The 13,244-nt window shown below is 40.7% G+C and overlaps 1 protein-coding gene across 7 annotated transcripts in view; it reads left to right on the top strand.

Moving 5' to 3' along the window:
• ELF2 (E74 like ETS transcription factor 2) overlaps positions 1–13,244 on the top strand; it is a 96,873-nt gene that overhangs the window by 59,428 nt on the left and 24,201 nt on the right. Inside the window, exon 1 of one of the 7 annotated variants that reach the window (XM_066385279.1) lies at positions 11,986–12,379. The exons of 4 other annotated variants lie outside the window; for them this stretch is intronic. In XM_066385279.1, the coding sequence (XP_066241376.1) occupies positions 12,322–12,379 (58 nt within the window). In that variant the 5' untranslated portion in view covers positions 11,986–12,321. Of the gene's footprint in view, positions 1–11,985; positions 12,380–12,687; positions 12,710–13,244 lie in introns of those variants that run through there. 2 more of the 7 variants (XM_066385271.1, XM_066385288.1) reach the window with 2 other exon arrangements.

The following is a 13,244-nucleotide window of genomic DNA, read 5'->3' as shown; positions in this document are numbered from 1 at the left end:
CAACTTCAATTTTTCTGAATTTGCTGATGTTGTTTTTGTGGCCCAACATATGGTCAATTCTTGATAATGATCCATGTACACTGGAAAAAATGTATACTCAGTCACTTTGGGATGAAATGTCCGGTAGATGTCTATCATATCCAGGTGCTCTAGTGTTTTGTTTAAGGCCACTATGTCTTTGTTGATTCTCTGTTTGGATGACCGATCTAGAGCCGTCAGCGGTGTATTGAGGTCTCCAAGTATGATTGTATTTTTGTCAGTTTTTGTTTTAAGATCAATAAGTAGCTGTCATATATTTTGGTGCTCCTTGGTTTGGTGCATATATATTAAGAATTGTTATGTCTTCTTGATTCAGTGTCCCCTTAGCCATTATGAAATGGCCATTTTTGTCTCTGAGTACTTTTCCTGTCTTGTAGTCAGCCTTATCCGATATGAGTATTGCTACACCTGCTTTTTTTTGGATGTTATTTGCTTGGAGTATTGTTTTCCAGCCTTTCACTTTGAATTTGTTTTTATCCTTGTTACTTAGATGAGTTTCCTGTAGGCAGCATACAGTTGGATTTTCTTTTTTAATCCATTCTGCTACTCTGTGCCTTTTTATTGGTGAGTTTAATCCATTTACATTTAGTGTAATTATTGACACTTGTGAGTTCCCTATTGCCATTTTATAGATTGCTTTCTGTTAGTTTTGTGTCTTGTTTGATCCTTCTCTTTCGTTTTTCTATCTTTTGTTTTTATTTGGTTGTATTCCATACATCTTTCCTCTGTTGCTATCTCTTTTATCTCATGTGCTTCTGTGGTGGTTTTTTCAATGGTGGTTATCTTTGAGTAATGAAAAGGGTCCCTACCCTGTTCATTGTAGCGAACTATTTTGTGAGTACTTTTGCACTCCATCGTCCTTTGCTACTGTTAATCTCCATCTTCTCCCCCCTTTCTTTTTGTTGTTGTCACAGTTTAAATTTGGTTTTATTGTGTTCTTCTTAGAGCTTTTACTTGTGGCTCTGTTTTTTTTGTTCTTTGTATCTGATTGGAGAACCCCCTTTAGTAATTCCTGAAGTGGGTGTTTTCTGATGATAAATTCCCTCATCTTTTCTGTATCTGTGAATGTTTTTATTTCTCCTTCATATTTGAAGGATAGCTTTGATGGGTATAGTATTTGTGGCTGAAAGTTTCTCTCTTTCAGGACTTTAAATATTGGGGTCCACTCTCTTCTAGCTTGTAGAGTTTCTGCTGAGAAATCTGATGATAATCTAATGGGCCTTCCTTTATATGTTGTATTCTTCTTTTCCCTGGCTGCCTTGAGAATTTTTTCTTTGCTGTTGGTTTGTGTCAATTTCATTATGATATGTCTTGGAGTAGGTTTGTTGGGGTTAAGAAAACTCGGAGTTCTGTTTGCTTCTTGAACTTGAGGCTTTAGTTCTTTCCACAGGCTTGGGAAGTTCTCATCTATTATTTGTTTGAGTATGTTCTCCATTCCATTTTCTCTCTCTTCTCCCTCTGATATATCTATTATTCTTATGTTATTCTTTTTGATGGAGTCAGATAATTCCTATAGGGCTAATCTCATTTTTTTTAATTTTTGAGTCTCTTTCTTCTTCTCTCTGTTGTGCCTCAAGTTGCTTGTCTTCTATTTCACTAATCCTCTCTTCTATCTGACTTGTTCTATTAGCTAAGCTTGTTACTTCGTTTTTCAGCTCGTGAATTGAATTTTTCATCTCTGTTTGATTTGTTTTTATAGTTTCAATTTCCTTGGACATATATTCTTTGTGTTCATTGAATTGTTTTCTAAGCTCCCTAAATTGCCTTTCTGTGTTTTCTTGTATATCTCGGAGGATTTTTAGGATTTCTATCTTGAATTCTCTGTCATTTAGCTCCAAGGTTTCCAATATATTAAATTTTTTCTCCATAGATTTTTCCTCATCTAGCTGTGTTACCTCTCTTTCTTTTGTATCCATGATATTTGATTTTCTCTTCCTTAATGGCATCTGAGGGTGGTTTTGTTGATAGTATTAATGAGATTTAATAAAGAATAAAAAGTTAAAAAAAATAAAAAAAATAAAAAATCGAAAAGAGTTGTTTTTTTTAAATTAATAATGAAATAAAGAAAAATAAAATAAAATAAAAATTTTAAGAAAAGGAAATTATTCCCCCCCTCCTTTTTTCCTCTCCTCTCCTCTCCCCTCTTTCTTGAGAAAATCTTGTGGTGAACTGTGAATTATAACAAACAATGCCTGTGATGGAGGGCCTGAATTGGGGAAAAGTAATAAAGGGGCAAAAAAAAAAAGAAAAAAAAAAAGGGGGGGTATGGACCCACAAAAAGCAAATAAGGAAAAATTTGGGTCAAGAATAAAATGATTTGCTTTTAGGTGTTGGTTGTTTAAGAGTTATGATGAGAGGAATAAGAGGAAAACAGAAAAATGGAGGGACAAATTAAAAAATTACTATTGTATTTAGTGGAACAAGAGCTGGATAAAATGGAGAGCCAGGGATGGGAGCACTGCTAGTGAGTTAAAAAGGTGAAGTAAAAATCCCCCAAAATGCCACAAACATAAGTTTGAGTCCCAGATAAGATAATTTGTTTGTTATTGAGGTTTGAATGAGAGGAGATGTAAAGGAGAAAGGAAGAAACTAATATAGAGGGAGAAAAGAAAGAGAGAGAGATAAAAAAAGAGGGAACCACTAAAAGAAGAAAAAAGAAAGGAGAGAGAGAGAGAGAGAGAGAGATAGTTAAGGGTTTTGGAGTGCAACCCTCATAGAGAGAAAGGAAGAGGAGAGAAAAGATAATGGGAGATGTAACACTTATGGGTAGTGTAGTTCAAGGAGAGGAGAGAGTAAGACTGGCAGAGAGTTAATCGGCCAAATTGGAGGAGGAAAAAAAGTATCAAGAATGAAGATAAGAGAAACAAACGAACAAATATAATAAAATGGGATAGGTTATAAAGTCTGCAGATTATTCTTGATTTTGAGAGGTTATCTTCTTGCTTTTTCTTTTCTCTCCCTCTTCCTAGTCGGTGACTCTGTATCCCGGGTTCTGCCCCTTTGGCACGCTCAGGTAGAGGTTTGCAGTTGATAAGTCTCTATGACAATGTCATGTATTGTGCTTTAGTCTCGTTGGCAGTCGAGGCTCATTAGCATTTATAGGCTCCGACAGTGAGAGAGTCCGTGTTCCTGGAGCCTTTCTCCTAGTCTTTCCTTCTTCAATTAGTAGCCTGATAATCCAGCTATGGGTTTGCTGCTGCCTCTGCCTGGATAGTAAGAGGCTCAAAGAGCTGGCAACTCCCCACTCTATTTCCACTTAGCACAGGGCTCTGGGTAAGGCTCAGTCAGTCAGAGCTGCTAGCATAATCAGGCGGGGTTTCCGCCCACTCAAAGACCTCTGGCTCTGCCACTCTGTCCGGTAACACAGGCGGGCGCCCACTTACGGGGCGCTTGGAGGAAACTCTCACTCACTGTCTGCGCGCGCAGACCCGGATATCCGGCCAGCAGTCTCACGCTCTGAGTGAAACCCCAACCGCATGGAAAAGTTGCAGTGTTGGAATTGGCTCTCGCTTCGTCCCCGTGCGTGGCTCTTGCAATGCGCTGGGGCAGCCCGAGATTCCGCTTTGGCCCACACAAAGGCCCCTGACTCTGCCCCTTTGTGCGATAACACGGGCGCGCACTGCCGAGTCACTCGGAGGAATCTCTCACTCCCTATCTGCACGCGCAGACCAGGATATGAGGCCGGCTGCGTTTCCCTCTGAGTGAAACCCCCACCAGCACGGAAAATTTCCACCGTTGGAATTAGTTCTCGCTCCCTCCCGTGCGCGGCTTTCCCTGGCTGCCCAGAGATTCTGCTTTTGGCCCACAGAAAGGCCTCTGACTCTGCCTCTCTGTGGGGTAACACGGGCACCCTGGGGTAACACGGGCACCCACTCCCGGGGCTTAGGAAGAAATCTCTTGCCCACTAACTGCGCACTGACCAGGAGATCGGGTAAAATGGCTGCCCCGCTTGTCTTTCTTTGTTTGGGTTTGGCGCGAGTGTTAGCTTGTATTGCACGGGTTCCCACAGGATCAGTTTTTCCTCGGCTTGGATCTCCGTGCCACAGCCTGGTTCGGCCGTTTGTGCTGCGGCCTGGATCTATTCACTCCCTTTGCCCGCCTCAGTTTCTATATTCACAGTTACCAGAGAAAGCCGCCCTGTTTAGGTTAGTGAGGAAGGCGGAGCATTTCTTATTCCCTATTTCCTTCGGGGTTTGGTTATATATTTAGCCAATTTTTCACTCGACCATACCTTCAGGTGTATTGCAAAGCATCTGGAGGCTCCAAGTATAGGTTTTTCTGTTTCTGGTTGAAGATCTTGTTGAGTTTTGGGGGAGATTTATCGGTATCGCTTCCTACCCCGCCATTACTCTGACGTCATCTGAAGGGTTTTAAAATCATTAGAGAACACTGAATAGCCTGTTGCCTGAAGACCTGTGATGTGGACAATTAAAAAAAAAAAAGAATTACAACTAACTTAAGAAGAAGAAATAGAAAACCTAAGCAACTCAATAACCATTTATTTCGCACATGCATACCGTCATTGAAATAAAATTCAGACCAGGTGTATTACTAAAATTTCAAGGGATACATAATCCTTATCATATACAAATTATAGAAAACCAGTAAAAAATGAAAAGTTTTTTTCACTTATTTTATGATATTAGTTTAACCTTAACCTTAAAACTGATCAAATATAAAAAAAGAAAGCCTGACCAGGTGGTGACGCAGTGGATGGAGTGGACTGGGACACCGATGACCCAGGTTTGAAACCCCGAGGTCACTGGCTTGAGGCCTAAGGTCGCTGGCTTGAAGCCCAAGATGGAACCTAATGGGACCTCTGCTTTTTCCTACTTGTCAGACTGAGATGGTGTCGATGGCAGTGAGAGGAAGGCATAAAAGTAATTAAGAATTTTTGAATTATTTATTGACTTTTTTTTTTTTTTGAGAGAGAAACATTGATTTGTTGTTCCACTTATTTATGCATTCAGTGATTGATTCTTGTATGTGCCCTGACTGGGGATCAAACCTGCGACCCTGGTGTATTGGGATGACGCTCTAACCAACTGAGCTACCTGGTCAGGGCTAAAAATCTTTCAATCAGAGGAATTTATTTAATAAAAAAATGCTGCCAAGTGCTTTGATGTTATAGTACCAAGAAATTGCAGTCCTTCCTCAGTGCTGGAGATAGCTGGTCAGTTTCCATCCAGTCAGTAGATGAAAACAGAAAGTGCAGCCAGGTAGACTGACACACTGGGGACCAGGCCCCTCCCCCTTCCTGTGTTTTTTTTTTTTAAACACTTTTTTTCTTTTATATTTTTTTAAGATTTTATTTATTTATTTTAGAGAGAAGAGAGAGAGAGAGAGAGAGAGAGAAGGGGGGAGGAGCAAGAAACATCAACCCCCATATGTCACTGGCTTGAGGAAGGGGTCACTCACTCACTCTGCAGTAGCCCCCAGGTCAAGGCACATATGAGAAAGCAATCAATGAACAACTAAGGTGCCGCAATGAAGAATTGATGCTTCTCATTTCTCTCCCTTCCTGTCTGTCTGTACCTATCTGTCCCTCTGTCACCAAAAAAAAAAAAAAAAAAAAAAAAAAATTCTTAAAAGGAAATAGAAAACATAGGCAGACCAAAACGATTTGATTTCTGGAATATTTAACCCACAAACATACATGAAAAACTGGACATAGTAAAGCTGTTAATTCTTTCCCAGTTAATATATATTTTCAGTACAGTTCCAGTCAAAATTCCAAGAGGACTTGTTTTTGGTAGAATTAGACAAACTCTTAGATAAAGATCTAAAACAATTCTGGAAAGGAATAAAGTGTGGGTACTTGTCCTCCTATCCATAAAGAATGATTCTAAAACTATAGAAAAAATTTAAATGTGCTATTGGCCCATAGATAAATCATTTAGTAGGATAGATTAGAGAGCCCCAAAACAGAATAAGCATATATCTATTTATACCTGGTATATAACAGACATTAATTTTAACCAGTGGTAAAGGGTGGACTTTTCAATAAGTTGTATTAGGTTTGGCTTTTTATATAGAGAAAATTAATATTAGATCTGTATTTCATACCCTCTTGTTTAATTTTTGTTGATTTATTTATTTCTCTTCTCTTTCTCTACACAATCCTATCTCCCTCCATAAAAGCATCAAATCTAATTTGGTTAATGGGTATTTTTTTTACTGTATTGGGTGTATATAGCCTATGGTATATATTTAAAATGTATGTAAATGGCATTATTTATATAAATGGTATTATGTATCTCTGTTTCATACTTATTTAGTAGTCACTGTCCTTAATATCATGCATGTTGCTTTGTATATATCTAATGCTGCTTCTAACTGCTGCACAGTGTTCCTTGGTAGACGTCCCCATTTTACCTTTCTACTTGCCTAGTAATGGATACCCATCACTCCTTTCTTGTGTCAGCTATTGCTGCATAACAAAGCACCCATAATTTATTGGCTTGTGAAACCAGATCCAGTTATTGTTTCTCCCAAGCCTGTGGCTTAGCTCTATGGTTCTACTGAAATGGACTGGGATTACTGCCCTATTTGTTGTCATCTGTGGATCAGCTGGGAACTTACTGATCTAGGAGGACCTTGGCTCCGACAAGTTAGTCTTCCTTCTCTCTTCTTTCAGTCTTCATATTTCTTTCTCATTCCTTACAATATTGGACAGGAACATCAAGTGAAGGAATAATTATACCAAACAGCATCCCTGTTTTGTTCCTGATCTTGAAGGAAATGTATCTGAAATTTGAATGCAAAGTGTCATGTTTGTTGTAGATTTTACTATATAACCTATATCAAGTTAAGGAATTCCCATCTATTCCTTTGGTTTTCTTTTTGTGGTAGTCACACATATAAATATGGAGTCCTAACAGATGCGTTTTTGGCATTCTTTGATAAGCCATGATTTTTCTCCTTTATGAATATCACATAATTGACAGATTTTCAGACATCGAACTTTCCTTGCATTTGTGAATACATGTTCATCATTTTGTATTGGTTAGCTTCAGATTAAGGGCTTTTCATCAGTGATAATGGAACTATAATTTTTTTTTGTATTGTCTTTATCTGGAATCAAGATTACACTGGGCTCCTAAATAATCCAGGTTGCTTTCACTTATTTTTCTCTTCTATTTTCTGCAACAATTTCTATAAGATAAGAATTAATTTTACAATTTGCAAGAATTTGCCAAGGGACATTTAAGGGATTTCATTTTGTAGAGAGAAGGTTTTAGACTACATTTTAAAATTTTTTTCCTACTTACTATTCTATTCAATCTTTTTCTTTATACAATTTATACAGTTTCTTGATACAGTTGATCTAGATTTTAGCTATTAGATTATAATTCTCATAATACTGATTTAATATTTTTTATATTGTATCTATAGTTATTTTACTCCCTTTTGTTTCATATTACATTTACATCTTCTTTTCTTGATAACTTTTGCCAAGGTACATCTAGGTATTTTATTAATCTTTTCAAAATCATCTTTGGTTTTGTGAATCTTGTTTTTTAAAGTTATATTTCTTTATTTCACTTTTCCTGCTCTTCATTATTTCCTTCCTTCTTGTTTCTTTGTGTTTGTTCTGTTCATTTTCCCATCTTTGTGAATTTTTTTTTCCATCTTTGTGAATTTAATGTGCTTTGCTTATTTACTTTTTAAACTTTGAATTTCCTGACCTCTAGTATTATTTTAGCTATGTCACACATAGTTGGGCATGTTGTGTTTTTATTGCAGTTAAGCTCCAAATATTTCTTAATTACTTTGATTTCCTTTTATATTCCAAAAACTACTTAACATACACTGTAAAGGAAAACACCTATTAATTAAACTATATCAAAATTTAAAATTTTTATAGGACAAAGGATATAGACCAACCAAATTAAAAGCCAGACAGCAGACTGGCAGAAGATATTTGCTACTTATATCTGAATTATTATCTAGAATATGTTAATATTCCACAGGTCAGTAAGACAAAAGATGTCAAAGGATATGTATAAGCAATTTAGATTGCTTCTCATATTGCTTTGACAAGAGGGATGCTCAAACTGAGCTCATGACCCCTTGCTCAAGCCAGTGACCTTGGGCTCAAGCCAGAGACCTTGGGCTTTTGAACCTGGGACCCCAGCATCCCAGGTCAATGCTTTATCCACTGCGCCACCACTGGTTAGGCTATAGGGGAAATTTTAATAGCTAATAAGTATGTGGGGAAAAAAATCTATCCTCAGTACTTATTAAGCATATGCAAATTAATACAACAGAGTCACCCAACAGATGGCAAAAAATTTAAAAGTCTTATCATATTTTTTATTGATAAGAATGTGAAAAAAATGAGAACTCTCACACATCATTGGTGAGATTTTAGACTTACACATATACTTTGGAGAGAGTAACAGAAGATTAAAAATGCATTTATTCTTTGAACTAAAAATTCTATTTACAGGTAAACTGTGGAGAGACTTTAGCAACCATGCTTAAGAAAAAATAGATAAGATTTTTTTGCAGCATTGTTTATGAAAGTGAAAAATGGAAGCATGTACTGGAATACTTTGTAGCTTCTAAAAAGCATAGCTATATTTACTCATACCAACATGTACAGAATATAAATCTTGAATGAGAAAAGTAAATTTTAGAATAGCATATATAGTATAATGTCATTTATGTACCCAGAGTGCAAGTAATACTATATATCATTCTGGGATACACACATACACAGCTACAAACATATATACACCCCAAAAACCTAAGTGTAAAATAAATATACTGGGAGAATAGATACAAAACTGATGTTAGTGGTATCTTTGAAGAGATGGAATGGTGAATAAGCACTGGAGGTAGTAGTCAAAGATGTTATCTTCTCCTGTAATATGTTATTTCTTGGGAGAACCCATCCTAAAGCATAAATAATGAACAGTTGGTTCTGGGAATGTGACTATTTGTCATATTATTTTTTGTGATTTTATGCATGTTTTAAATCCCTCTCAAAAATGATATGAGTTTCTAAACTAGAAACACAGATCACTCATTTCTAGCCTGGGATGATAGTGATGTCATTGATAGAGGAAACAAAGGACATTTATAGATAAAAGACCTGTAGGTGTTAGTGGGTTTTCCAAGTAAAGATGCTTATCATACAACTGGAAATTAGAACCTAGAGCTAAAAAAGTAAGTCAGTCAAGCCTGGAGATGCTGATTTTTGAGACAGTACAGAAATAATTCTGAAAGCCTGGTAGTAGTGAATGGATACAAAATACCATGGATAGAACAGAGAATGAAAAGAGAAGGGGACCAAGTGTGACACTTTGGGAGAACAGTCACAATCAAGGGTTGTTTAAAAGTGGGTGAAATCAACTGAAAAGAAACAAAAAGGAATAAAAACAAAGCTTGAGAGTTTTTAAGTTTATTATGAAAATCAAATGATGGGAAGGATATAATTAACGGATGGTCAGTAATGCCATTTGTTTGGATAAGGTAGAGTCAGGTGAAGACCAACAGGAGGTCACTGGGTCAGTGTTGACCTTTGAGGAACCTATCAAGAGGTAGGGTACAGAATCTATATTTCAAGGGTGGAGAAATTAGTTAATCTGAATATTCCTTTTGTAGATTTCTTTTTTAAGAGAGAGAGACAGACAGACAGATAGGAAAGGAGAGAGATGAGAAGTATCAGCTCAGAGTTGTGGCACTTTAGTTGTTCACTGATTGCTTTCTCATATGTGCCTTGACTGGGGTGGGGGGTTAAAGCTCCAGCTGAACCAGCAACCTTGGGCTCAAGCCAGCACTCTTGGGCTTCAAGCCAGAGACCTTTGGGTTCAAGCCAGCAACCATGGGTTCATGTCTATGATCCCAGGCTCAAGCTGGCGACCCTGCGCCAAGCCGGTGAGCCCATGCTCAAGCCAGTGACCTCGGGGTTTTGAACCTGGTCAGCATACCAGGTCGACTCTATCCACTGTGCAACCACCTGGCCAGGCAATCAAAATAGAATTTAATTTAGAGTTCTGGTATGTTTATTTAAAAACTCCACTGTAAATTTGTTTCATAAATATGCTGAAAAAGAATCGTGTATTTGCCCTTGTAAAGTTTCACAGGAATTGAAAAAAGATTTCCAGATACTGAATATTCTCTAATGATATTAAAGAACCCAAACCCTTGAAATAAGTTGTTCTGTTATTTAAAATATAGAGATGATTAACTATTTTAACTCACTTTGCAAGGTGCCATCCTCAGTGCCTGAGGCCAACTTGCTCTAATAGAGCCATGGCTGCAGGAGAAGAGAAGAAAGAGAGAAAGAGAGAAGTGAGAGGGGGAGGGGTGGCAGATGGGCACTTCTCCTGTGTGCCCTGACTGGGAATGGAACTCGGGACTTGGACACGCCAGGCTGACGCTCTTACTGAGCCAACAGGCCAGGGCTCCACACTATTCACTTCCTAAGATACACATCAAAAAGCAAAATGGTTGAAGTGAATGCTCCTTCTTGAGTCAGGCTTACCTGTCACATCCAGAAAAAAGTAAACTTTTGGCTTATATTATAAATACTTTCTTCCATTCTAAGTAAAGTACATGAAAAACCACTGATAGGAGTGGAAATTCAGATTTTTATTTTAATTTTAATTTCAGTGATCTAACAACTGAAAGCCAGCAGTTACACCTTTGTGTTCCTTATAATCTAAGACCTGGAAACTTAGATGCTGCCTATCAATGGATGATCTTTATTTTAAACTGACTAGAAATAAAAGATAAAAGCTATCAGTCATATACTTCCTTTTGTCCAATGGTGGCAAGTTTACCTAATGCAGGAAAGAGATCCTTGTTTTAAGGGTAGTTGTGCTTTGTAAATGGCCGGCACGTTCTTTTTTGGGAGGATGGAGTTAATAATGGTGGTAGGGCCAAGGGAAAGGGCCAAGAGAATAATGAATAGAAGGAATAAAAAGAAATAGTCATGGCTATATAAATTTATTCTGAAGTTGCACTGAAATGTTGGCAAATACTTGTAAAATGATATTGCATTAATATTACCATCAGAAAAAAATTTCTTCTAGATTATCAGTGCAATTTATTCAATTCAGAATGTAAAAATTATGTTTTATTTTAAATTTGTAACTGCCAAATCTTGTTTGTGTTTATTCAGCAAATACTGAGCATTTACTGTGTAGGAGGCACTATTGTACCTAAATTTTGTGTAAGAACATTAGAGCAAGTTTTGTTTCAAACATTTTTTATATTGTGAACTTTTGAAGCCAGGGAAGCAGTTTTGTTTGTTTTTAAAGCAGCCTCATCGGAGTCACTTTTATTGGTTTGATTTTGTGTTATAAATGTAGCCCTCGAATGGCAATCTGTCTTCCTTTTCAATATATTGTTTTAACATGAACTTTTTTTGTAATAAGGTTTCTATCAAAAAAGATTTTTAAAAGTAGGTGATGCTTTAAATGAATGTTTATTTGTTCCCAAATGGACCAAATAGAAATGAAAGGGTCCTTGAATTTCATGACTAGCAAATTGGGGAAGGATAATCTAATCTTCCAGAGGTTGGCGTCGTGTTCTGCTGTTTACTAATAAATGCTTGTTTAGTGTGCATTTAACGGAGGAAAAAAGAACACAGTCGCTCTCTGAAAGTAGTTGGAAGCGCCTTACTTCCCAAGTACAGCTTTTAGAATATTTTGTGGGTATGAATTTTTTGGTTGGTATTCCTGTTTTGAAGTGTAGCCTTTTCCAGCGAACGGGTTACATGTTGCATAAGCTCTGAAACGGCCAAACCAAGTTAAATAGCCACCTTTATTTACAGCTGCGGGACTAGGTATTAGATCTTTTCCAGGAAGAAAATTTGACTAATGGCTCTTTTCCAGAGCGAGGACAATTGCAGACTTTTCTTCCGCAGGGCGTGAAATGCGCCCCTTCCTGCCGGGCGCCCCGCGCTGGTCCGGCCCCCGCGCGCGCAGCCTCAGGTGTCCGTGCCCCGCGGGCCGGGCCGCTGCCGGGCGGGCGTCCGGGACTTCCTGTCTGGGCGCGGGGCGGAAGGATCGCGTTGCCAGCCGAGGCGGCCCCGCCGCCGCCCCTGCCGTTAGGTGGTGGGGTTTCTCAGCCCGGCGGCGGGAGGCGGGCCGGCCTCGGCTTCCTGTCGGAGGACGCGCAAGGATCTCGGCGTCGGGGTGTGTGCGAGTGCGTGAGTGTGTGTCGGTCGCACGGCGTGTCTCCGGCCGTGGGGCCCGCCTCCTCCCCTGCCGCCGCTGCTCACGGTGTAAGTCAATGTGAAGCAGCAGCTCCAGCCCCGGGATAAACATGGCGACGTCTCTGCATGAGGGACCCACGAACCAGCTGGATCTGCTCATCCGGGCTGGTAAGGACAGAGGAACTTTTCTCCCGTGCATCGGCGCCGCGGGCGGGGGACGCACGGGGGGCGGGTGGCTCCCCGGCGGGGGCAGTGCCGGGGGCCGGTGTCCACCGCCGTCGCCGGGGCGGCGGGGTGCGGGGGGTAGTGAATGAAGTAATGGAGGCGACGAATCAGGAAGTGATCACCTTGGAGAGTAACCTGCCGCGAATCCGGCGCTGTCGCTGCGGGGCGGGCTCTACGGCGGCGGCGGCTGCCGGAGCTCCGGGCCGCGGTGAAGTTGGGGACTCGGGGGCGGGCGAGTTGTGCGCTTCGCCCCAGTTGCCGAGGAACCAGGAAGTGAGTGCGGCTGTTGTCTGTCGGCGGCGCCTGCCACGCTGTCTGGCCCGGAGGCCGCCGCTGGCCGCGGCCGGGGGCGCTGGGCTCCGTGGGGACGCTCGCCACCCCCGCCCCGTTCTCCGCGGCTCCCGTCCGCAGACGCCCGGCTTCCGCGTGGACGAAGCGGCCCGGGGCCGCGGCCGGGAGACCGCTACCCGCCAAAAAAATGCCTGACCCTCCCTCCCGTCCCCGCCTCGGGCAGCCTGGGGAGTAACGGTTCTGGGCAGGTCTCCGCGGAGACCGGGGCGCCGTGCCTCGCGGCGGCCTGCTCCCCGCCTGTAATGGGTGGCCGGGAACAAGTAGGTTTGTGCCCCTTCCCTCGTGGGCTGTTTTTCTAGGGGGAGCAAGGGAAGGACACGGGATATCGCATGTACCCCTGATCCGGGCGCTGGGGCGGCAGAGAGGAAGGTTTATTTTTGTAAACAGTGGGTGAAGGCGAAGCCGTGGGGCGGCGGGAGGGAGTCTCGGCCCCAAGGAAGTCTCAGCACGGAATTGC

Source organism: Saccopteryx leptura, chromosome 1 (genome assembly GCF_036850995.1).
Source record: "Saccopteryx leptura isolate mSacLep1 chromosome 1, mSacLep1_pri_phased_curated, whole genome shotgun sequence".
Classification (NCBI taxonomy): Eukaryota; Metazoa; Chordata; class Mammalia; order Chiroptera; family Emballonuridae; genus Saccopteryx; species Saccopteryx leptura.
Note: the sequence above shows the minus strand (reverse complement) of the source record. Positions and strands in the feature narration are given on the sequence as shown.